The 24,180-nt window shown below is 29.8% G+C and overlaps 5 protein-coding genes and 1 pseudogene across 8 annotated transcripts; 5 read left to right on the top strand and 1 right to left on the bottom strand.

Moving 5' to 3' along the window:
• The first annotated feature begins 1,799 nt into the window (after nucleotides 1-1,799).
• Nucleotides 1,800-4,303, top strand: LOC145182937 (mitochondrial import inner membrane translocase subunit Tim22-like). The gene is made up of 2 exons (XM_080058221.2): nucleotides 1,800-2,253; nucleotides 2,433-4,303. Exons 1-2 carry the CDS (start codon nucleotides 2,055-2,057, stop codon nucleotides 2,777-2,779), a joined length of 546 nt encoding a protein of 181 aa, XP_079914347.2. The 5' UTR covers nucleotides 1,800-2,054; the 3' UTR covers nucleotides 2,780-4,303.
• A 1,151-nt stretch (nucleotides 4,304-5,454) lies between these two features.
• On the top strand, nucleotides 5,455-7,567 carry LOC145182830 (small ribosomal subunit protein uS9m-like). Its single transcript, XM_090085625.1, has 3 exons — nucleotides 5,455-6,251; nucleotides 6,360-6,526; nucleotides 6,706-7,567. Exons 1-3 carry the CDS (start codon nucleotides 6,056-6,058, stop codon nucleotides 7,465-7,467), a joined length of 1,125 nt encoding a protein of 374 aa, XP_089941751.1. The 5' UTR covers nucleotides 5,455-6,055; the 3' UTR covers nucleotides 7,468-7,567.
• A 91-nt stretch (nucleotides 7,568-7,658) lies between these two features.
• Nucleotides 7,659-9,042, top strand: LOC145182831 (uncharacterized). The gene is made up of 3 exons (XM_090085627.1): nucleotides 7,659-8,047; nucleotides 8,288-8,408; nucleotides 8,648-9,042. Exons 1-3 carry the CDS (start codon nucleotides 7,763-7,765, stop codon nucleotides 8,788-8,790), a joined length of 549 nt encoding a protein of 182 aa, XP_089941753.1. The 5' UTR covers nucleotides 7,659-7,762; the 3' UTR covers nucleotides 8,791-9,042.
• Nucleotides 9,043-9,333: 291 nt separating this feature from the next.
• LOC145182982 (dnaJ homolog subfamily C member 17-like) lies at nucleotides 9,334-12,858 on the top strand. 2 transcript variants are annotated; one of them, XR_016451921.1, is made up of 10 exons: nucleotides 9,334-9,460; nucleotides 9,619-9,688; nucleotides 9,862-9,920; nucleotides 10,013-10,100; nucleotides 10,791-10,890; nucleotides 11,743-11,859; nucleotides 11,942-12,019; nucleotides 12,128-12,205; nucleotides 12,293-12,388; nucleotides 12,466-12,858. XR_016451921.1 is itself a non-coding variant. In XM_090085626.1 (10 exons), exons 1-10 carry the CDS (start codon nucleotides 9,410-9,412, stop codon nucleotides 12,610-12,612), a joined length of 861 nt encoding a protein of 286 aa, XP_089941752.1. In that variant the 5' UTR covers nucleotides 9,334-9,409; the 3' UTR covers nucleotides 12,613-12,858. The 2 variants fall into 2 exon arrangements, 1 of the variants encoding a protein (XP_089941752.1); XM_090085626.1 differs by having other exon boundaries at nucleotides 10,791-10,867.
• A 1,437-nt stretch (nucleotides 12,859-14,295) lies between these two features.
• Nucleotides 14,296-17,242, top strand: LOC149889854 (uncharacterized; annotated as a pseudogene). Its single transcript, XR_016451969.1, has 5 exons — nucleotides 14,296-14,735; nucleotides 14,809-16,030; nucleotides 16,127-16,247; nucleotides 16,359-16,402; nucleotides 16,492-17,242. The product of XR_016451969.1 is annotated as an uncharacterized LOC149889854 (transcript).
• A 1,424-nt stretch (nucleotides 17,243-18,666) lies between these two features.
• LOC145201014 (zinc finger MYM-type protein 1-like) lies at nucleotides 18,667-22,445 on the bottom strand. Of its 2 annotated transcripts, none has more exons than XM_080074628.2 (5): nucleotides 21,651-22,445; nucleotides 20,884-21,526; nucleotides 19,092-20,808; nucleotides 18,857-19,019; nucleotides 18,667-18,754 (listed from the first exon to the last, which is right to left on the bottom strand). In XM_080074628.2, the coding sequence occupies exons 2-4, from the start codon at nucleotides 21,509-21,511 to the stop codon at nucleotides 18,884-18,886; spliced, it is 2,481 nt and encodes an 826-aa protein (XP_079930754.2). In that variant the 5' UTR covers nucleotides 21,512-21,526; nucleotides 21,651-22,445; the 3' UTR covers nucleotides 18,667-18,754; nucleotides 18,857-18,883. The 2 variants fall into 2 exon arrangements, with proteins under 2 accessions (XP_079930754.2, XP_079930753.2); XM_080074627.2 differs by having other exon boundaries at nucleotides 18,677-18,754; nucleotides 18,916-19,019.
• Nucleotides 22,446-24,180: the final 1,735 nt, after the last annotated feature.

Below are 24,180 nucleotides of genomic sequence, written 5' to 3'. Positions count from 1 at the left end.
CTCTTTTGGTGACAAAAAAATAACTAGTTATTAATAAAAAACAACTTTTTAGTATCAAATTTGCTGATAAGTCACCTTAAGCTTTTTTTAATGTCAAACTGACTCAGTAACTCAAATAAATTTAACAAACTTAACAGCTATTCTCATCCTTGATATTCATCTTCATCCTTAATTGCTATCCTCGGCAACTCTTATATTTTCATTTCTTTAACAATTTTTTTAGCTTTAATTGAAGTAACCAGAAATCTAGAGCTTCTGTTTTCATACAGAAATGCTTTGACGCGTTAAACTCGGATTGTATAACATTTAGTAAAGAATCTTTGGTTTGCAAAATATTTTTGAATTGACGGTCTCAATATATGTATGGTAACCATACTTTATATCAAGTTTAGTTTATGGTAACCACAAACTTTGGAATCGAATGGTCTGCAATTCTTGAAGATTTTTCAATCACTTGGGATTATTTCTAACAATTGAAGAGTGAAAGTTAAATTGATTGCATAACGTACGTCGAAATATGTGTACTTACGCCGATATACGTGTAAGTACGGTTACTATCTTCAAAATGTATTGTTAGTGAATCTGTTCAACTGTTTCCAAACAGTTGAAATATTTTCGACATGATATAATAATTTTCAACTTAACATAATCTTATAATCAATGAAAATAATATTAAGTATTTGCATAAATTTATATTTTCACGTTGCAACAAGAAAGTTTTTAAGTTACTATACTTGGCTTTCACAATTTTGTACAAAATTTATCCAAACAAAACACATCATTATCCAATAATAACTAAATTAAACTGAAAGAGTTAGGCCAGCCTGACATCAATCTGATTTCAAGCATTACTCCCGGGATTTCAAGCACTACACAAAAATCGCAAAAAGTGAGTACTAACTTTTTACAGTATGACACTGTGGATTAAGAGGATCCAATACTCTTCTTATTTGTGTACCCCTCCCCCTCCAACTTTTAAAATGCTTTCCCCGACCGTTCATAGTCCTTAAACTCTCCAAATTTGTCATCAAAGTTAAGTTTTCTGTTATCTGTGAGACATGGTTTATCAACGGCTGACCCATACGCCTCAGCCTATACGATGCTGTAAATGTGCGCCAAATCTATCAACGTGCAGCTGAATGTATTTGTAGGTTCAACACTGTTGATCTTTACAAATTTTACATATTACAAGCTATCAGCTTTAAATAAAATCTGCATTACTTTATTGTATTATAAAAAGTAACAAACTTTTTATTGTATTTTTTCGGAAGAATTTTCATAACTTTCTTTCATAACTTTTTAAGGTAATTTTATATTTGTAGTGTTTTTTGCGATGTTTTTTTTATTGGGAAAACGTATTTTCTTTACCCCCTTGAAGGTAAACTTTAAATGATTCTACCGAATATTGTTTGTGTGCATGCGCGCGCGTATGTCTTAAACGCTTGCAATTATTTGTTCGAACTTTTTTGGAGAATGCAAAATTGTAACTGGAATTTCATCTTTACAATTTAGTCCGCATTTAAAAATCATTTTAAAATATCCCACTTCATGTAGAAGACTCCCGTAATTCAATTTAAGCCCGATTTATAAAATAACACGAATACTCTGACTCACATGTTATAGAAATTTAGGAATACGCTAAAAAGTGTTCAGAAACCAAAAAAATTTCATCTAAATGTGTGTATATATATGTGTGTGTTTATATATATATATATATATATATATATATATATATATATATATATATATATATATATATATATATATATATATATATATATATATATATATATATATATATATCTATCTATTGCAAGTCGTATTATTTTCAAATACAAAATCTCATGCTCATATAAGAGTGCTCAATATTTTGTATAAGTAGAGCGATATATATGTATTAAAAATAAAACAAAGAAACAATTTAAAGTTTCATGCCTTACGGTAATCATCAATTATGAAATACATGAAATAATATTAATTGGTGATAATTTTTTTTAGTGATTGATGCTTTTTAAATGTGTATTTCTATTTTTAAGGTATAGTTAAAAATTTTTATGGCAAAAGACTCCATTTACCCCCCTCCAAATATTCAAATAAGTGAAATTTTACCTCTGATTGAAGAAGTTCGACGTGCTAATGGACGCTTTGTTCCAAATATTGGCATTCCAAGTGCTACAAAACAGAAAGAAGAAGTTATTATTGAAAGAGTAATGGAACATTGTGGTTTTAAAACAGGAATGGCACTTGTTTTAGGTAACATGCATATATTAATTTTACATGAAATTTGCATACTTTGTATTGTATCTATGTTTATGTATTATTTATGTCAATGGGAGAATTTTTAATTAAAACATTTTACTAAATTTATTGAGCTATGAAACTATTCTATGCTGAATAAAAATAAAATTGCTAATAATATTTTATTTGTTTAGGCTATGCATTAGGAGGTGCATTTGGTTTATTTACTGCTGGATTAGATACAAGTATGCCTTCTTATGTAACCGGTCAACAAGAGCAATCAGCTAAAGCTATTTTGCAAGAAATGAAAAATCGTGCTGGTTCTTATGCAAAAAATTTTGCTGTTGTTGGTGCAATGTTCTCAGCAACAGAATGTATGATTGAATCATACAGGGGTAAAACAGAACTTGTTAATGGAACAATGGCAGGTTGTTTAACAGGTGGTTTGTTGGGATTAAGAGCTGGTCCTCAAGCTGCAGTATTTGGTTGTGCTGGATTTGCAGCTTTTTCTACTGCAATTGATTATTATTTTCGACATTAATGATAATTATTTTCATGTTTTTCTATAAGTTAATAGCCATCATGTTTTCATGATGGTATAATAATGACCAGCCTTATAAAAAAAATGCTCACAGGTAAACAATAAAGTTAAATAAGTAGAGAATTGTTTTAATACTTTCATAAAACTTATAATCCTCAGTTTCATTCAAATTAAATTTTGCAACAAAAGTTTTCAGTTAATTAAAGATTTCAGCTTTGTTGTGCAAAAGTTTAAGAATTTTTTTCCTGCAAAATTTAGTTTATTGAAGAGATATTGAAAAATGATCTGAATTAGTCTGAAAGATCTGAAAACTAGAACTCTGAAATGTTTTCAGTGAAGTTTCTTAAAAAAATTTTTATCTAAATTTTAAAGTCCATTTTAAACAGTGTTCCAGCCTCTCAAACCCAACAGTTTACTTGATAAAATTTTTTTTTTTTGAGTCTACAGCATACAGTTGTTTAAAAATGAAAGGGAAAAAAAATCTGGGATATCTGAAAATATTCAATGGCTGCTTGTTTCATGAGTTTGAAAATACCTTACTAAAAGTTCTGATATTTAATCATTTGTTATAATTATTTATTGTATGATAATTTTCTTAAGACCATTGTTACATAATAGTTACACAATGTAACAAATATTTGTTTTTGTTACATAGTGTAACTATTAAGTAACACTATATAATTTATGTCCTAAGGTTGAAAGTGTGTTTTTCTAACCCATTTTGACAAAAACAAATAGAAAATAGCTGTTGTTCATCAAAAACTTTGCTTATGTGACTGGGACAATTATATTTTAAAATTTGTGTGTTTTCAAGAAAGTTCTCAATTTGTATTGAATAATGAGCATTTTTCTAGAATATTCCTGAACTGCTAGAATTGTCCAGATGATCCAAGAATTTTTCAGAACATTCTAGAACTTTCTAGAATGTTCCCGAATCGTCTAAAAATAGTAACGCAAGTATAAAAGCACAGTTGGCTGAAATCAACACTTCAGATCATGTTATTGGTGAATAAAAGAGTAATGAATTTTATTTGAAAATGAATTATTTAATTTGATTGTATCTAGAGGTTGTTTGAATCTGGCAGTCGTATTTTGCTACATCTGTGGCAAGTTTATTAAAACTAGAGCTGAAAAGTTCTCTGTGAAAAGATGTCCGAAAATCCATGAGGCCTACAAAGTATATTTTGGCATGACCTTCAGGGATCAGGACAAACCTTGGGCACCTCACTTCACTCAGTGGTATTGGAAATGAGATGCTTGCTTTTTTTACAGGTTGCTTTTTTTACAGGTTGAGAGGAAAACAGAGCTATGAGATTTGCAATCCCCCAAATTTGGAGGGAACCAACTGATCACTCAAGCAATTGCTTCTTCTGCATAGTAGACCCTTCCAAATGTTGCACAAGCAAAAGTTCTCTTCCTATAATATGTCCTGATCTTCTTTCATCTATAGCACCAGTGCCACACTGCTCTGAGCTCCCCATACCCACTCCTCCTAAGAGAGAGCAGCATTGTTTACAAAGAAAAGAAGAAGATGAAGACACTGACTCAGACTTCAGAGATATAACTGAGCAGAGAAGTGCATATTTCCCCTTGCTCACTCTGTCCATCTTAAAGATGAATATATGAGTGTTAAGATTTTGTTAAATGCCTTGAAATATGAAGGGAGGTTGGGAGGTTATTGTAGACTTCAAAATGGTTGCTTTGCTAATGGGTCTCCTAGGCAGCTTTATCAAATATCCTTATTATCTTTGCTTTTGGGATAGCAGGGATAAAGAGAAAAACTACCACAAGGAGGACTGACCACAGAGGACTGAGTTTAGTTTGGGGATCATTCATGTCAATGGGTGTCATTCTTAGACCCCATTAAAGTAGTATTTCCTCCACTCCACTTAAAACTAGGTTTTATGAATTATTTCATCAGAGCTCTTGATAAGGAGTCCCCATCTCCAAGATTTCTTTTTTTAGCTGTCTGCAGCAAAAGTTAAAGCCAGTGTCTTTATTGGTCCACAAAAAAAAATGGCTACAGAGTGCAAGGAGTTTTGCAAAAAAAAACTCCCGAGGAGGGAGAGAGCAGTGAACATTACAGGAGCATACTTGGAGGAGCAAAGCAAGCACTTCCACCAGGATATATTGAACTTTGAACTTTGTAGTTCTAGAATAAATAAATGCTACTATTGCATCATGTGTTGTTTTATATCTACTTTTATGCATATTAAACTTTAAATTTGCTACTTTTTTCCTATGATAATATGTAAATTTCATAAATATTATCCTGGACACAAAAGCAAAATTAGAAATGAATACAAGTATTTTTTCATGTTTTCTAGACATAAGGAAATAGAAAATAACAATTTCAACTCAAGGTCAAACCTCTGTTACATGTTGTTATTTTTTTCCTCATTGTAACTCTTGTAATAAATATAATGAAAATAATAATAACAGCAGTAGTAATAATAACGATGATGATGATGATGATGATGATGATGATGATGATGATGATGATGATGATGATGATGATGATGATGATGATGATGATGATGATGATGATGATGATGATGATGATGATGATGATGATGATGATGATGATGATGATGATGATGATGATGATGATGATGATGATGATGATGATGATGATGATGATGATGATGATGATGATGATGATGATGATGATGATGATGATGATGATGATGATGATGATGATGATGATGATGATGATGATGATGATGATGATGATGATGATGATGATGATGATGATGATGATGATGATGATGATGATGATGATGATGATGATGATGATGATGATGATGATGATGATGATGATGATGATGATGATGATGATGATGATGATGATGATGATGATGATGATGATGATGATGATGATGATGATGATGATGATGATGATGATGATGATGATGATGATGATGATGATGATGATGATGATGATGATGATGATGATGATGATGATGATGATGATGATGATGATGATGATGATGATGATGATGATGATGATGATGATGATGATGATGATGATGATGATGATGATGATGATGATGATGATGATGATGATGATGATGATGATGATGATGATGATGATGATGATGATGATGATGATGATGATGATGATGATGATGATGATGATGATGATGATGATGATGATGATGATGATGATGATGATGATGATGGCGACAACTTTTACTATTATTCTCTTATTATTCACTATTTTCTTATTAATGTTTTTTATTTGTTTGATTCTTGAAGAAATGAAATAAAGTAAAGATGTTTAGGTCCGTAAAAAAGTTATCAGGTAAAGTTTCAGTTATTAGGCCGCTACAAGTTGTGTGGAACCCAATATTCAACATTCAACAGCATAGGTTCATTCAAAATACCCAGCTGCCAGTGAAAAATGAGAAGCCTTTGCCACTAAAAAAACCAGATGATTTTATGAATAAAGAGATTGAGAGTTATAATTTGGGTATTAATATTTATTGTAATAATACATATTAGTATGTTAATATTACTGATTATTTTTGCATTGAATTCTATTTGAAAGTGGATAAAAAAATAAGGTTTTTTTTTTAAGGAAAGAGATGGCTAGCAAAAATGATGGGTGAAGATGTTGACACATTCACTCAAAATGATATTGATGAGGCAATAAAATATCTTCTACCAAGTCGTCTCTTTGCCAAAGATGCACGACCAATGATGAAACATCCATCTGAAATTTTTCCTCCAGCAAAAGAGGATGAGGTAAAAAAAATATGGTGGTTAACTAATTTGGTTCACAGTAAGTGTGTCTTTAAAAAGAGTCTTGTTATACCTTTAGAATTAATTTAACTTATGTCTGAAATAAAAATATTGTATAAATTTAGTTTTATTTTGCTTTTATTTGCAGTTTAAAGTTAAAGCATTTAGATACTTCATTTTAGTTTGATGTCTATGGGCGCCCCCATTTGTCAGGATTTTATACTGGAATTCCAAAATTTTATGATCTTACCTATGAGATTTGGCAGATGAAAGAAAAGTTAGCTTCACCAAAACCTATATCATACCAAAGTATTCATGATAACACTGAAAAAGAATCAAAATTTGTTGAGTCTCAGAGAATGCAATGGATGAGAAAGTTTCAGCTTGAAGAAAAATTAGGCGAGAAAATTAGTGATAAACACTACGAAATAGTGATATTTCGCTTGAAAAAACTTGCTGCGCATTCAAGAGCTGATGAGATTCAATATTTTCTCAAACAGTTTCAAGTTCCAATTTACACCCCTGGAAGAGAAGATCTTAAGGATGTTGAAGTTTTTGATAGAGCTGCTAGATCAATGGGATTTCGTAAAAGTGCTAAAGCTGAAGTGATTATCAAGGAGGGTAGTGGTATTATAACAGTTAATGATAAACCATTCTTAGACTACTTTATTATACCAAATGATAGAGAGCAAATCATGTTTCCTTTAGTAGTGATAGGTGAGTTAAACAGATTTGACATAGAAACTTATGTGATTGGTGGTGGAACATCTGGTAAATCTGGTGCTATACGACTTGGCTTAAGTCGGTGTATTGCAGGATTGTGCCCTGAATATTTTGAAGTTTTAAATAAAAATAAACTGTTGACAAGGGATTGGCGCTTCAGAGAGCGTAAGAAGCCTGGAAAAAAAGGTGCAAGAAGATCTTTCCAATGGGTTAGGCGATAGAAAAATCAGTTCTACAGTAAAAAGCAAAGCATTTGAAACTAATAATTTGAAAATAGAAATTTGTTTTATCTTGGTTTAGAAAATATTAAAATTTGTTTTCTTTTTTTTTCTTTTTTTTTTTTTTTATTTAAGATAATTAAAAAAAAAAAGTTTAATGAATAAGTTCCTATATTTAGGTTATTTTTTAATTTTTTAAATTTAAACGATTAAGGTATAATGAGGATCAAATGAAAAATGAAAAGCTGGTGTTCCAATTCTTTCTTATTTTTATTTAACAATAGATTTTCAATTTAGTATGTCACCAGACTCTAATATTGAGAATATTAGCAAAAAAATTTCTGAGAATGTTTCAGATGTGCCAAACATAAATTATATTGTTAGCACTGAGGATTCATCCCATAATGACAGTGCAACTAGTGAGGATGATGATGATAGCTATCAAACTGAATACGCAGGTTACCAGCTACTATCTCAAGAGAACTTGAGCAGTGACAATGAAAGTGAAGAAACTAAGGTAGATGTTGACATTGATGACTTGCATACTGCTATGGAAAACTTTGATATTTGTATTGACTATCAGGTAAACAACTTTGATGTATGCATTAATGTTAAAGTTCAAAGCTGTCTAAAGCTAATTTTTTTCAAAAATTTTAATACTTATTCTGTTTATTTACAAGAAGTGTGCAAATAATTTTTTTTTTTTCTCTCTCTTCCTTTTGGTTTTTTTTATTGTGTAAAGTTTCTATTTTTCAATCAAAGTTCAAGATTGGTATTGTTTATTTTATTTGTATTGATTTTTGTAAATTTTTGTTTTGTTTAGGATCTTGTTTGTTCTGCCATTGAAGATGGTTTACCCAGCACAGGGTTGGGTTTTCCTGAATGTGATAGTGATGCAGGATTTACTATCCACTATAAGAACACAGATTTTGAAATAACTGAAAGTAAGTCTCCTTATGTTGGCAAATAATAGTTCATAAATAAAATGTTGAAAATCTCTGGCTGCAAATAAAAGTTTGTTTTTCTAAATTCCCAGAATTATTTAAGTCAAATTCAACACTTAAAAAATATCTTCAGCAACTAAATTAATCTAATGCACTTCATAACAATAATGTATACTAATATATTAGGTTTGTGGAAGAATTTTCAACAGGTTTTTTTTGGTCATTATTTTTGTACATAGGTCATGCAGAATTGATAAAAAAATCAATGATTGGTTTTTCACTTCCATCTGTAAACATTCCTGAATGGGCAAAAAACATATCTGATGATCAATTGAAAGAAACCCTACAGATAGCAAGGACTGAAAAATCTCATGTGAGATAAATTCACATGTTTGAAATAGTTATACCCTATATTTCTATGTCTAAGTATTTATGGATTTTGATGTATGGTTATCACAAGTATTTCTTGAAAACTCTGAATCTTTGGTTGAAATTTGACTCTAGTTTTTAGGTTATTTTTTGTATTGTTGATCTTTATATCGATTTATTTTTTGCTGTTGTTTAGTTGCATGTTAGTATTTATATCTTACTTTGTAAATATTTCTATTAAAAAAGATATTTTAGTTATTATATTGGGTTTTGTATTTTTGTAAATTAACTTGTGTTTAAAAAGTAATAAATGCATATCCTTGTGAATGTTAGGGTTTATAATTAAATATTTTGGAGGCTTATAAACAAATGCCATTTTCATAGACTACTTCTAAACAAAAAAATAATTTTATATTATTTTCAATGTTGACAAATAAAATAAGTTAGTTTGTTTATATCATAAAATTTATGTTTCTGAAAAGGTTATTCGCATTTTACTAATGTATATGTTTTAAGTAAGAAACAAATCTTTTGGAATTATGGTTTTGCTATTATAGTTATGATAAGAGTTTTAACATTCAAATTTTTGTTTAGTTGAAATTAAGTATATAAATTCATTTAAATAACAATAAATGAATTATTATGAGTTGCTTGGGGTCACTTTTGAGAGCACGGAAAATGAGGTCAGTTGCTTTGTTATATGAGTTTCATTGAACCTTATACTTGCTTAATAATGGTTGCACTTTAGTTTTCAATGATTGCTTTTAATTTAAAACCCCTAGTTTAGCTCAATTGATTTCTGAATTACTGACTTCATTATCAATGATGGTTTTTCTATTAGATTTTAAAAGCTTACAGAAAGAAAGCGCTATTATGTCACCCTGATAAGAATCCAGATAATCCAAAAGCAGGTATTTCAAGATTTCAATGACAAAATTACAAAGTTAACATATAGTATGATAACGGTTATTATGTGATGCTAGAGGTAGTGTAATGGGACGACTTGAGGTACTTTGCAGTGGTATTTGTAGTTAAGTGGAGTTCACTTCATTTGTGTCTAATTATCAGAATTAAACATTTTCAGCTGAGCTGTTTATCCAAATTGCTGAAGCATTAAAGATTTTAACAGATCCTAAAGCTCGAGTAAGGTTTATTACATTTTGATTTTGTTCTGTTCAAACTAATCTTATAAGACTGCAAATTTATTATTGCAAATCTTTCCTTTTTTCAACTAGGAAGCTCTTAACAAAGTCATAAAAGCAAAAGAAGCTGCTAAGTTGAGAACAAAAGCTTTTGATGCAAAAAGAAAGAAATTTAAAGATGGTTAGCTTGTACTTCAATTTGCCTTTTAAGAAAGCTGTTTTTAAAATACATGTCATCAATGTTAGTTTTCTCATAGTGGTCAGAACATATGATATGGCTTCAATTTCTCTCACAGTGATTAGTACATATAATGTGGCTACAAACTTTCTCACAGTGATCTGTATATATAATGTGGCTGCAAACTTTGTAATAAATGTAACTTATTACAAAGTTTGCCTGTGTCTTTCTAAACAAATCTAATACAATGGCTTTCACTCCATATATCTGGCCAACATCTGTTATGGTTTTAGCCTTCTCTGGTCATGTAGTCTCAACTTACCTTTTCATTAAATCCGGCTATTAAATTGATGATATGATTGCTTCAGAGAGCAGCCATACTGAATAGTTACTCTATGTTTAGTCAACTATAAATTAATATATCAATCAATCAATCAATATCAATATATATATTTCGTGTTAAGGATGTAACAAAAAACACAGGTCATTGCAAATAGTAATTCACTAATAAAACGCAATGACTAAATAATATAATTTTTTTTTTTGATAACCTGTTTTAACATTAAAACAGGTTGCCAAAAACCTTATAGTATAGCACATAGCATTCATACTTTTCATATTTTTAAAGCTTAAAACTCAAAATACAAGCATAAATTAAAAAGTAAAATTATCTTCTTACATTTTTTCTCACAGATTTGGAACACAGAGAAAATGCAGCGCAAGAAGCAAAGAGTAATGATGCTTTAAATGCTGAAAGACTTGCTGCAGAGGTTTACGCATAATTTTATTTAAGGTTGATTAAAATTGTGTTTATGTGTTTGTTTGGCATTATATATATATATATATATATATATATATATATATATATATATATATATATATATATATATATATATATATATATATATACACACATATGTATATATATATATATACACACATATATATATATATATTTATATATACACACATTTATATATATATTTATGTATGTATATACATTTATGTCATAATTATGACACCTGTTTGTTTTTAAGTAATTGTAGATTGAATATTATGCACGTTTCGTTTCTTTATTTAAATAAGTATGTAAATGTGTGTGCATGTAGTGCTTTTGTTTGTATGGATGTGTGTTAGTGCATATGCTTGCATGAATATGCTTAAGCGTGTTTTCATATTTTGATTGTTTTAACTTATGTTGAAAAAATCACATTAAGTTATTAATATGATTTATTAATGAGAAGTCGCTGACTAAGTTATATACAAATAAGATGTTTTAAAAATGTAAAATATTTTTCTATTAGTGAATTGATCTCATAGCAAGTAGTAATGTGATCTGTCCATTACAGGAGTTGACTTTTTATTAGAAATGTTTCGTTAAGTAACTTTAGTAAAGTAAAAATCACCGATTCTCTCAATTATTTTCTTTCTACTCAAGTGATAAAAGTTTTTTTTTTTTTTTATAGGAAACACTTTTTTATAGGGAATTTGTTTCACTTATTTAAACATTAATTTGGTTTTTTTTTTTGGTTTTTTTTTTGCATCATTTGAAAATCATAAAAACATAAAAATTATTATCTATGCCTTCTTCGTTCGTTCAATGTTTATCATATGTCAGACATAATTTATTGGTTATTTTCACTAGATCAAAAGATTGCGAGAGGAAGGATCTCGTTTGTTGAAAGAACAACAAGTATTGGTCGAAAAGCAACTTAATGAAGATCGAAAAAAGAAGCAAGAGGAAACTTCACCGAAATTGAAAGTAATTTTCTACTTAATATTGCTTGTGTGCGTCAACTGAATGAACGCATCCTCTTATCTAAACCTCATTACTTTTATATCAGGTAAAATGGACTGCTAGTGTAAAGGACCATCAAAACGGTGGATACAACGAAGAGGTCCTGATGCAATTCTTCGAAAAGGTTTATTTAAAAGAAATTCTGTTTAGTCTTAAAAGTTATGGTTCTTTTTGAAGACATGAAGGTTTTGAATACAGAATGCAAATTTTAGTTATTTAAAAATTGTTTTAGTACGGACCCGTTTCTGCAATTGTGTTATCGAGCAAAAATGGTCTCGCTATTGTTGAATTCAAACATCATATTCATGCTGTAAGTTTCTTTTTTTTGTGTGCGTTATTTAAATTTGCAAATGTCTCAGGTAAAAATTGCTTCATCAAACTCTGCTTCATGTTTCAGAACATGGCTTTGGAGTTTGAGAAAGGCCTTGAAGAAAATCCGTTTGTATGTTCTTGGTTGGAAGGTGCGAAATTAGGAAAGACATCACAGAGCAAGGTACATTGACTTGTCCGTTGTGTACACTTTTGTGTTAGTATTTGCGTGCTGCATGTAAATGTAATAAATTTTATTAGGTTCCATCATCACAAATGGAGGGCACGGGTGGTCTTCTCAAGGACAGTGATTTTGAAAGTATTGTTCTATCAAAATTAAGACAAGCTGAAGAGAGGAAACGCTCAACTCAAAAAATCTTAGAAGAAGATAAAGATGCTGCTTCTTAAAGAAGATTCTTGTAATTTACCTACAAATTCACTTCTCAGGATGGAAAAAGCCATATTTTCTTGCTTCTTGTAAAAGAATTAAGCTGGATTTAATTATCCAGTTACAATGGTTGATACCAGTTAATGGTTTCGTTAAACATCCACGCAAATTGAAACTTGTTTTGAAAATAAACCCTCAGTTTATATAGCTACTACATATATATACTGTATTGATAACTTATGGCTATATATATATACGCATACAAATTTGGTTGTCTTATATTTATATTCCCCGTTACATTTTACTTCACTGTAGAGCAGATTATAATTTAAGAAAGACGTGACATAATCTACATTATTTGTTTCTGTATAGCTACTTGATTACCGCCTTCAAAACATAGTTAAAAAAAAACCACAATGAACCAGCACAATACTTTCTTTTATTAATACATATCTAGCATATATAGACTGAGTATATATATATACATATATATATATATATATATATATATATATATATATATATATATATATATATATATATATATATATATATATACACACATATATATACATATATAAATATTCGTTAAGCGGCAGTGGTGTCCACCTACAATTTTGACGAATTTTATATTTTCAATTTTTGTAGCAAGATACCAGATATGTACATGCTGCATGAACTATTAGCTAAGTGCTGTGAGTACACACAACTCAGGGGTTCCTTTTTCAACTCAGGGATTATCTATTATATGAATAAAATTAATGGGTATGATATTTAATAAGAATATTAAATACAAAATATAGTTTTTAAAATATGATATATTATTTTTTGATAACATATATTATGTATGCTATCAAACATTATCAACATTATGTGTGTTATCAAAAAATGTATGATAAATGTAAATCTATATCTTCAATTATCCCTTGTTATGTTAATTACCCCTTAAAGTTTAGGGACAATTACTCCTAGTTAAAGATAAAAATCCATGTAAAAACACCTTAAAAAAAAAGTTCATAATCTACTAATAAATTTCTGAAATTTTTAACTTCTCATGTTTGACTCAACTATAACTGATAGACATTTAATTTCATTGACTAAACTTATTTCAGAAATCTATGCAAAAATACGTCTTTATCATCTGGGTAAAGAACAAACTGACAAACTAACTGGAAAAAAACTTAGGAAGCAATTAACAAAACTTATCCTATTCAAAAACCAATAACAAATATTTTTATTACATTAAATGATACAAATGGTATGATATGATATGATGTGTATATATATATATATATATATATATATATATATATATATATATATATATATATATATATATATATATATATATATATATATATATATATATTAGGGTGTTTCAAAAAAAAGTCATGTCTGAAAAAAAAAAGAGCCCTAGCTTATCATCTGCCCAGACCATGATTTAGTACTAAGGATTTTTTTTTTTATTATTTTTGAAAATCCTAAGAGTCCCTCCAGGGGGTAAAAGGGGCAATTTTTAGAGCGTTTTGTACCATTTTTAAAAGAGTTTGGAGGAAGTCTTAACATTAAAATTTTCAAATGTTTTTTTCATATTTCTGTTTGTAAAGACCTAGTTAATCTAAATAAAACGAGCTCTATTCTCAAAAAAATAAAATAAAATTCTAAAAACTGTTTTAAAAAACCCAAAAATCCATAAATATATAACAAAAACAAATATTTTTACGGTGTACTTATTTATATATTTTTTTAAATAAAATTTTAAATCTTTTCAGTAAATAATGTTTTATTTAAATATATGTTATATAAAACTTTGTTTTTAGATTAAAAATAAAAAAATTGTTAAAATGCCACCGAAAAAAAAAGTTAGAAGTAATAGATTGGTTGAAATATTTTTAGTTAAAAAATATATCATAAAACTTCCAGCAAATAAATTTGCAACTGCTAAAGAGGTAATTCAATATTATCTCTTTCTACGAAAATTAAGATGTGAAGCAAAACTTAAGTGCTTAGTAGGTTGTACTAACAAAAGTTCCTCTTTCATACCTAACTGCCCAGTTGATCAGTTTGACTGCTGCATATTATCTAAACTAATGGGTCCTTGGATACGTGGTGGATTTAAGGTGCTTACAATACAAAAGCTAAGGTAAGTTTTATCATTGAACTCTAAATCAGTTTAATCCATAAACCATTATACAAACAAATATTATTTTTTAAAGGAATAAAGTTGAGAAACTGTTAAAAGAGTGGATGAAATTAAAAGATAAAAGAAAAAGAACAAATCTTGCTGAAGTAAAAAAAAGACATTTATTTGAAGAACAAATGAATAAAGTATTTTGGATTGGAAAACATCCTCATGTTATGTTTGAGGAAATATTAAAAGATAAAATGAGAAAAGTGAAAGACAAGGAAGAAGATATTGCTTTCTTAAAAGACCAGCTTTGGGAAAGGAAAGGAAGTCTTGGAGGAAAAGATAAAAGATATGAGTATTCTGTAGGAAGAAAGAAAAGAAGCAAATCAAATTTAGAAAAAGAGCTATGTGTAGAGTTAGATAAAAATGGTTTAGATTATCTAAGTTCTTCTAGTTACACTAGCGACGATTTAGGCCAGGAAACAGATATCGACTTTGATTTTAATGAGATTCCTAATACTCAAAATTCTGTTCTTCTTCCTAAAAATATACTTCAGTCTACTGCTCATACAGCAGTGGGAGAGGGTATAACACCCCACCAACATACAGCTTTGATTAGTAGTGTTATTGTCATGGCTGGTGGTTCTGTAGCAAACTTTAAGTGCTCTAAATCAACATCTTATAGAGCTGCAGAGAACATAGTATCTGCCGGAGCAACAGAAATAAGGGAATATATAAAAAACAGTGTAGTATCATCAGATTCACTAATGACCATACACTTTGATGGAAAAATAGTAAATGAATTGACGGAAGGAAAGCAATTAAAAAAAGATAGAATTGCAGTTTTGGTAAGGATTGATGGGAAAACAGAACTACTTGGCATTCCTCCAATAGAGTCTAGTTCAGGGGTTAATCAAAAGCAAGCTATTTTTGAATTAATGGAGTTTTTTGGATTAGGAGATAAAGTTAAATGTCTCTGCTTTGACACAACTTCAGCAAATACAGGAAGATGGCAAGGTACTTGCATGAGATTAGTTCAACAGATTCAACGCCCGTTGTTGCTGATTGCATGTAGACATCATGTAATTGAGCGACACATAACTCATTTCTGGAAGATTTACCCTAGCAGCGAAACTTCTGGTCCAGAAAACAAACTATTTGAATTTCTAAAAAAAAATTGGAACTGTGTAGATAATGAAACTAAGGAGCTGAAAAGACTAATAATACCACCTGGAACATGGATATATAATCAAAAATTAGCTGCTATTCAGTTTTTTACTAATGTGATCAATTCAAAGATCTTTAAAAAGGTGCTATTATAATTTTGATTTTGTTTATGTCTATTTATTCTAAATATTTAAAAGAAACGATTGTAACAAATTAAAAATATATTAAAAATTTATTAGGATGGAAATGTTAGAAAAGAATACCATGAGCTAGCTGAACTTACTTTAATGGTTCTATCGTCAAATAGGTTTAAATTCCATTTACCGGGACCAGTTCACCATTCAAGATTCATGGGAAAAGGTTTATACTATTTAAAATTGTATCTTTTAATGAATGAAATTCCAAACCTGACTAACAAAGAAAAAGAAGAAATAACTGGTATGGTTTTATTCATATCTCTTTTCTATACAGAGTGGTTTCTAAAAGCAGAGTTAAGTTCTTTAGCACCAGCACAGGTATATGGTCTTTTAATAATTTATTGAGAGGTTAGAAAGCTTGCTATTGATTAAAATGATTCAAAATGTTTATTAATACTGTTTATTAGGATATGAAAGCTTACTGGCAAATGAAAAGATATGAGGAATGGAATCTACTTGGCTCCCAAGCTGTTACGAGCTCTATTCTTAGACATACTTGGTATTTGGATCCCACTTTGGTAGTTTTTGCTCTAGCAGATGAAGAATGTAGGGAACGTGGTGATATGGCCAAGAAACTGTATAGTTTACCAAGATGTCCAAATGAAAATTTCCCTTTGGAGCGCCAAATAATGGACCAAGCTATATTAAAAAGCCTTAACTTCAGTAAAGATGAGCCTCCTAGTTTAGCTCCATTAATAACAGACAAGTCGTGGCTAGTTTTTGATATGCTTAGACATGGAAAAGCAGAAACTCAATGGATGAAAACACCACCAGAATTTTGGAAATTCAATGATTTTTATCTAGAATTTAAAGCAACAGTAATTGGACTGATGTTGTTAATGACTGCTCTGAAAGGGCGGTAAAATTAGTTCAAGACCTAATAAACAGAGCATATTCTGAGGAGAAAAGGCAGGACACCCTTCTCTTCACAAATGATTACAAGAAAAACAGAAAAAGCAGAAAAAAAATCGATTATGAAAATGCTGCTAGCAGAAAAAAAATCTAGTTTTTTATTTTACATTTTTTTCTTTAACAAATTTTTAATCTGTTTTTAATTTGAAAAATTACTTTGTTTTTAATAGATAGCTGTAATAAAGATGATCATAAATTAACTAAGATTACTGTATTTCAATTTAAAACAAATTTTACATTGGATTTGAAGTTTTTTGTAGTTTCATAAATTTTTATTTTTTTTTTAGTTTTCGGAAAAAACCATTTGGTTTTGAATATTTCATTACAAAAAATATTTAATCATTTCCTTATTATTCATTCCCAGGCCCTCTTTTTTTATTATTTCCTAGAATAAACTCTGTAGCTGAATACAAGTGAATTTAATATAATACTGCATCGAAAATTTAATCGAAAATAAACCTACTAATATGAATTTCAAAAAAATATTGTTTAACATTTATGGGTTTTATAAAATCAAAAAAACCCTAAATTTAGGATTTTTTAAAACAGTTTTTAGAAGCTTTTTTTTTTTTGGAGAATAGAGTCCGTCTTATTTAGATTAACTAGGTCTTTAAAAACAGAAATATAAAAAAAAAATTAAAAATTTTAATGTTAAGACTTCCTCCAAACTGTTTTAAAAATGGTACAAAACGCTAAAAAAACTGCCCCTTTTACCCCCTGGAGGGACCCTTAGGATTTTCAAATATAAAAAAAAAAAAAATCCTTAGTACTAAATCATGGTCTGGGCAGATGATAAGCTAGGGCTCTTTTTTTTTTTCAGACATGACTTTTTTTTGAAACACCCTAATATATATATATATATATATATATATATATATATATATATATATATATATATATATATATATATATATATATATGTATGTATGTATGTATGTATAACAAGTATTTACATAGAAAAACTCTATACAACCAAATAACTTTAGAAGGAGTCTCTGAGTTGTGTATACTCACTGCGTTCAGCTAATAGTTCATGCAGCATTCATAACTTTGTAATACCTACCTGAAAAACTAATGCTTAAAAAATATTTTATCTTAAAAAGAAAATCAGCTGCCTACCACGCAGTTGTGTTACTAGCCTTCTAGCATGCAGATTTTGGTAATTAAGAACTAAAAGACAATATTTGAAAATATTCAAAAAAATTTTAAATCATTTAAATGAAACCATTCCAATTCGATGGAGTTTTAAACAAAACTTGTTTATCGTAAAACGAGTTTTATTTAAAACGCCATTTTGCAAAACTCACAGCCTTTTACTTTACAATAAAAAATAAAGTAAAAGGTTGTGAATGGTGTAATTCGTATATATAATATATAAGTGCTAATTATTTGAAATTTGAGATTTTTGCACAAGCAAACAAATACTTTTTCTTCACTACTATTACACAAACTATTATATAGCCGTTTGTTAATTCCAGCGCCATCTTGGGAGGCCAAAACTGGCTTCAAAAAATTTCCCGCATACGTTATATAAAAACATATAAAACGGTTATTAACACTAAGGGTTTTTACATAGATCAGAGAAAGTTACAAATAAATTAACCAAATAAACATGGTGATTTAATGTAGTAAAACTAATTAAAGTATTTGCAGTGCCGTGGCGTGGTACATTTGGGCCCCCCCCCAAATCATTTTTTTGGGCCCTATTTTTGTGGCATCACATTACAGGATATATATGCGTCACATTTTTTCTAAAGGCTAAAAACATCAAAAATAAGACATATAAGTATAGACAAACGTATATGTACGGATAATTATCAGAATAATGTTTGTTATATTATATTGGTAATACTTCAAAACCTGTAATAAATCACATATTCACAATTGTCACAGAAATGACTTGTGGCGAACTTTCATACTTGCAAATTTGTTGATTATCTCCTCATAATTTAATTTTCTTGCCACATCGTTCTCAATTGACAGCATCGCCAGAGAAGACAAGCGGTCATCAACCATTGTTGACCTATAAAAAGTGAAAAGAAATGCATAGAGCTACATCTATTATGTATAAAGTAGCAAGATTAAATATACTGACCTATGAAAAGTCTTAATCAATTTTAGCTTGCTGAAGCTACGTTCAGCACTTGCGACAGTTACTGGTGAGGTAAGGATTATGCGTAACACAATGGCAAGATTTGGATAAGTTTCTTGCAGCTCTTCTTTATAAATGTAATTAAGAAAATCATGTGCAGATTTCATGTGAGTACTTTCTTTCTCCTGTACCACTATGACAAATCGTTTTAATTCCATTTCCAGATCATCCGAATCTATATCGCCAAGCTTTGCTTGCAAATTTTTGCAATATAAAGACAAAGAATTTTCTTTACAGATTTGAATAAGATTCTCAGAACGGTATAGGAAGTCATAGAGCTCTGTGATACTACTGACTTGTTCAAAACGCTCCTTTACTGATCCCATTGACATATCAAGGAGTGGTAAAAAGAAATCAACTTTAAACTTCTGTTCTAATTGGATGGTGTGAGCTTCATCGGCACACTCGTATGAATGAATCATCTTTTTTTGTCGGGAACGCACTTCTGGAAAAATTTTTGCAATGTCCAACACTTCTGCGATTTCTGATGCTTTCATGTGTGCGTCTGAAAATCCAGTTTCACGATATTGCTGAAGAAATGCATATGTGGCCTTTATTTCACTATCCAAGACATCAAGGGAAGTTGTAGAGGACTGCAGAAGCTTACTTGATTTGTTAATTTGGTATAAAACGTCATACCAAATAACGATTGACAATATGAATGGCCATGTCATCATATATTCCATCAGCGAACATACTTCTGTAGCTGTTGCGCCATCTCTCTTCTCTAGAGCATACACTTCCAATTTTTCTAATGCCTCTAATATCTCTTTCAGGTGATAGCGAAGAGGTTTCACACAGTTTATTCTACTTTCCCATCTGGTATCGGATTGAGGCTTGACAGAAATGGGTATACATGACTTTAAAATATGCCATCGAGCAGGAGATGATGAAAAGAGTGTATACAATCTTGAAAGAACTCCGAAAAAAGTAATTGCACTGTTGGATGACTTTGCACCGTCAACAATGACTAGATTAAGTGAATGGTTTGCACACGGAACATATAGAGCTTTGGGATTCATTTGAAGAAGCCTAGCTTGAACACCCTTTGCCTTTCCTTTCATGTTAGCACCGTTATCATAGGATTGGCCTCGACAGTCAAGAATATTTAATTCCCACTTTTTTGTCTGATCTAGAAAGGCATCCAAAAGCCCTTTTCCAGTGGTATCATCTACCTTGAGATATCCAAAGAAATTTTCAGAAATGTTGATACCTGTCCCAGGAATGCAAACTACTGATCGTAGGATTATGCTCATTTGTTCTTTATGTGAAACGTCTGGCGTACAATCCAAAATAATGGAAAAATATTTCGCTTTCTTTACTTTGGAAAGGTTTTCGGCTTCAATCTCCTTGGCTAACAATTCAATCAACTCATTCTGGGTATCATTGCTCAAATAATGTTCATTAGTTTCTTTCTTCTGAATCCGACGTAAAAGTTCATCGAGCACACTATCATACTTCGCCATCAATTCAAACAACCCAAGAAAGTTTCCATTGTTCTTGGAACCAATGACCTCTTGTGAACCACGGAATCCAAGATTCCTCGCAGAAAGAAATAGAGTGATGTCTAGTAATCGTTCCAATACTGCTCTCCAAAATTTTCGCTCTTTTTGAAGCAACTTGTATTGATGCTCATCAATGGTTGTTTGATTCATTATGCCTGCAATGTTGAATTTGGTAAAATATATAAATATTTATTATATTTAATGACAAAATTTTTTTTAAAACAGTTTACCTTTTCGTAATGTCATCCACTGTTCAAAGCACCTGAGATGTGTACTTCCTGTTTCATGATCATTCAGTTTTTTGGATAAACCTTCCCATGTGTTCATCCCTTGTCGGAATGGTGAATCTGATATACCAAAAAGTTTGCAACAGAAGCAAAAAACTTTATTACTTTTCATAGAATACACAAGCCATGACCGTACAATAGTTTCTCCATTCTTCATCTGTCGTTTATAATAAGTCACTGAAAATCGTCGTCTTTCTTGATTGTGTGGAAAATCTATCTCAATTTGCTTTACACCACGTTCAACAATGTCACACCTCTGTGCATCAGAAACATTTTCTGGCCAATCAGAAGGATCATCACTGAGAAAAAGAAGTGGCAGTGTTGTGGCAGTTGGTATACACTCACAGATTGCCATATTAGAGTCTCCTTCAGCAGACAAACCAAAACAAGAAACAGAATCATTTTCTGCATTGGCTGTAACATCATTATTGGTTTCTGTTATTGCTACTGATTCACCATCAGCTTGAACTGCTGGTTTCAAAAATTGTGTAAGTTTGGGGTACTTAGTTATTACTTCCCTGGCTGCAGCTGCTTCTCTTCTCTTAGCTGCACCACTTTTCACTTTCTTCATTCCAATAATTAATACCTAAAAATAGAACAGATAGTTTATAAAATTTACTTTTAGGTCCTACTATAGTACTATACCTATTTAATTTATACAAATAAATTAAATGAAAAATAATAATGTCTCCTAAAAATAATAAACTTACCGGCTCAGCTGATTCAGCCACGCTCACTACGAATTTTGAATAATGACGATTGCGTTTCGGTTTAACCAACTACACACACATCATACAGTCAAATGAAGCAACTGACACGCAGAAATCAATATTTCAAATCGTATTTCAACTCACAATTTTTTATTACTATTCTAGAAAGTTATTAAAAAAATTAAAGAAAATACTTTTTAAAATATTATAAAATTTTAAAATGTTGTATTGCTGACGGCCCACCGGGAAATATCCCGGTGTGAAAACTCCATGTGAAATAGGAAAACTCATCTTTAAATAAACTGTTCATTATAATATAAATTTGTCAATCTAGTTTGTTTTATTTACATAATTTTTTGCATGCTATTTATGATATCATAATTTGTATTATAATTTTTATTGGTTTGTAACAATTCTATTTGTCGGTTAATATTTCTCTGTAATGTCTTCAAATTTTGATTTTATATTTATATCCAGAGTTTTAAATTGTTATTTAATCTTTTGAAAATGTAGTATGTTAACTACGAAACATGTCAAGATTAAAAAATTCCGTGTTTTTCATAAAAGTATGAGTAAAAATTTTAGAGTTAAGCTACTATATAGATACAGAAACTAAACAAGGATGTCCATTCTCATCAGTTGTTTTTTTTCACATTAAAATTGTCTTAGTAGCATTTATTTTATTTTATAGTTTGAATATAATTGATAATTATCTGTTAAAATAATAAAATGCCATAAAAAATTTTATCATTTTTTAAAAAACGGGCCCCTTATATCTCGTGGGCCCCCCCCAAATGGGGGGTTTGGGGGGCCTTTGCCACGGCACTGAGTATTTGAAGCAATATCAACTGCTTTTCTTTTTTAATTTTCTAAGCAGAATAATCATTTATCTTCCTATGAGGTTATTCATGTCATTTTTGTTTACCCAAAATACTGGAAACCATTTCTTCAATTTTTGATAACATTTTTTCTACGCGAAGCTACCGCAATAAATTGCCAATTAAATGTATAACAAAGGTAACGAGGATGGGGAAATCAAATTCATTAACGGTAATTAACTTTCTCTTAATTCTTATAAATTCATTAACGGTATTTAACTTTCTCTTAATTCTTATAAATTCATTAACGGTAATTAACTTTCTCTTAATTCTTATAAATTACAAAATTTGACGGTGATGTTAAAATTTGAAATATGAGTAAAGTAGTTTGCAACCTTTAACAATAAACTTCACGACCATTAAGAAACCAACCTCTGTTCGACATGAATAGTGACCACCATTCATAACTGTCCAGAGGTTCACAAGAATCGTACAGTTACTTTAAAAAGTTTTTAATTTCTGCAGAATACCGATTTCATTACCAATCTTCGAACCAATTAATTGACCTAATTTTTAAATTCGTATTAAAATATTATTATCATACTTAAATCGTTTAAGAATTTATTATTACAATATAAACGCTTATTAAGATAGGCATTTGATTTGTTAATAATTAATAAAAATTAAATAAAAATTGTTGTCTCGTTGAGACAAAATAATAATTTTCAATTATTAGATGGTTTTTATTTTGGTAAAAAACTTTTAGAACATGAAGAAGTCTTAGCTACAAAAGTTTAAAGTTACTCGCACATGGTTAAATTTCATATTTCCATAGAGTATTAAACATAGTTATATAGCATATTTTTTTTATACTTCCTTCGTCCCATGTTAATTGTAAAAAGTAAATTTTGAAATACAGCTGTAAGATATGTTGTAGCGCAAAGTTACCTTCAATGAAAATTAATGTTCTATAACATCTTTGATATGTTTTTTGGAAAGAAAAGCTACAAGAGTAAAATGCAATAACGAAATTAAACACTCAAAATAACGATGATGAGTAATATTTTTGATTTATTGCTCAATTATAAGTATTTTTTTTAATAATAAATGTTATGTTCAATTATTATTTTTATTGCTGCAATTATTATGAGACAAATTAAATTCCTCAACTACAACTTTTATTATAGGGCGGAGGAAGTATAATTTTAAGAAATTTCCTGTTTTAAAATGTCTTTTTTTGGTATAATTTGATATTGGATCACCACATATTTCTCTTGTTTTATGTTGTTGTTTATGTGTTTGCTTTTTGATGTGTTGTATTTTAACTCAATGTTAAAAATGGCGGTCTTTTGAAGTTATAAAGCTTTATCATAAAGCTTTTTTTTTTTTGTACAAAATGGGCCATTTTTTTAATGCATAATCTAGCTTATATAACCTAGCAATCCAAAGAATTGACCTAGGGGACTAACTAACGTCTTTTCAAACAGGCTGGGCGCCTCCCGTCCTCCGTCAGTTACTCTTCTGGTTTAGACCAGCAAAACGGCGACAATTTTTACACAAGATGAGCTTTAGCATGTGAAACTTGCATTTTACCTAACGAAAGGCGCATGTTTGTATAGATTTTTTCAAGCGTTTTAAGACAAACGTTGTTTCGGTTTTCCATCACAGTCTTTTTTTTTTTTTTTAAGGCTGAGAAAATCCTTTCGATAGTC

Source organism: Hydra viridissima, unplaced genomic scaffold (assembly GCF_058129835.1).
Source record: "Hydra viridissima isolate aposymbiotic clone 2 unplaced genomic scaffold, HvirCarnegie_v1 scaffold_4, whole genome shotgun sequence".
Taxonomy (NCBI): Eukaryota; Metazoa; Cnidaria; class Hydrozoa; order Anthoathecata; family Hydridae; genus Hydra; species Hydra viridissima.
This window is presented reverse-complemented; position numbering and strand designations above follow the sequence as displayed.

What these genes read in the sequence shown, in the direction of transcription:
- LOC145182937 (XM_080058221.2), top strand. Translation starts at nt 2,055, where the DNA reads ATGGCAAAAGACTCCATTTACCCCCCTCCAAATATTCAAATAAGTGAA. An exon ending in AGGAATGGCACTTGTTTTAG is followed by an intron (nt 2,254 to 2,432) that starts GTAACATGCATA and finishes TTATTTGTTTAG; the next exon opens with GCTATGCATTAGGAGGTGCA.
- LOC145182830 (XM_090085625.1), top strand. Translation starts at nt 6,056, where the DNA reads ATGTTTAGGTCCGTAAAAAAGTTATCAGGTAAAGTTTCAGTTATTAGG. An exon ending in GATTGAGAGTTATAATTTGG is followed by an intron (nt 6,252 to 6,359) that starts GTATTAATATTT and finishes TTTTTTTTTAAG; the next exon opens with GAAAGAGATGGCTAGCAAAA. An exon ending in CTCCAGCAAAAGAGGATGAG is followed by an intron (nt 6,527 to 6,705) that starts GTAAAAAAAATA and finishes ACTTCATTTTAG; the next exon opens with TTTGATGTCTATGGGCGCCC.
- LOC145182831 (XM_090085627.1), top strand. Translation starts at nt 7,763, where the DNA reads ATGTCACCAGACTCTAATATTGAGAATATTAGCAAAAAAATTTCTGAG. An exon ending in ATATTTGTATTGACTATCAG is followed by an intron (nt 8,048 to 8,287) that starts GTAAACAACTTT and finishes TGTTTTGTTTAG; the next exon opens with GATCTTGTTTGTTCTGCCAT. An exon ending in AGATTTTGAAATAACTGAAA is followed by an intron (nt 8,409 to 8,647) that starts GTAAGTCTCCTT and finishes TTTTGTACATAG; the next exon opens with GTCATGCAGAATTGATAAAA.
- LOC145182982 (XM_090085626.1), top strand. Translation starts at nt 9,410, where the DNA reads ATGAATTATTATGAGTTGCTTGGGGTCACTTTTGAGAGCACGGAAAAT. An exon ending in CTGAAAGACTTGCTGCAGAG is followed by an intron (nt 10,868 to 11,742) that starts GTTTACGCATAA and finishes TATTTTCACTAG; the next exon opens with ATCAAAAGATTGCGAGAGGA. An exon ending in AAACTTCACCGAAATTGAAA is followed by an intron (nt 11,860 to 11,941) that starts GTAATTTTCTAC and finishes CTTTTATATCAG; the next exon opens with GTAAAATGGACTGCTAGTGT.
- LOC145201014 (XM_080074627.2), bottom strand. Translation starts at nt 21,511, where the DNA reads ATGAAGAAAGTGAAAAGTGGTGCAGCTAAGAGAAGAGAAGCAGCTGCA. An exon ending in TTGATTAAGACTTTTCATAG is followed by an intron (nt 19,020 to 19,091) that starts GTCAGTATATTT and finishes CACTTTTTATAG; the next exon opens with GTCAACAATGGTTGATGACC. An exon ending in GATAATCAACAAATTTGCAA is followed by an intron (nt 18,755 to 18,915) that starts GTATGAAAGTTC and finishes TGATGTTTTTAG; the next exon opens with CCTTTAGAAAAAATGTGACG.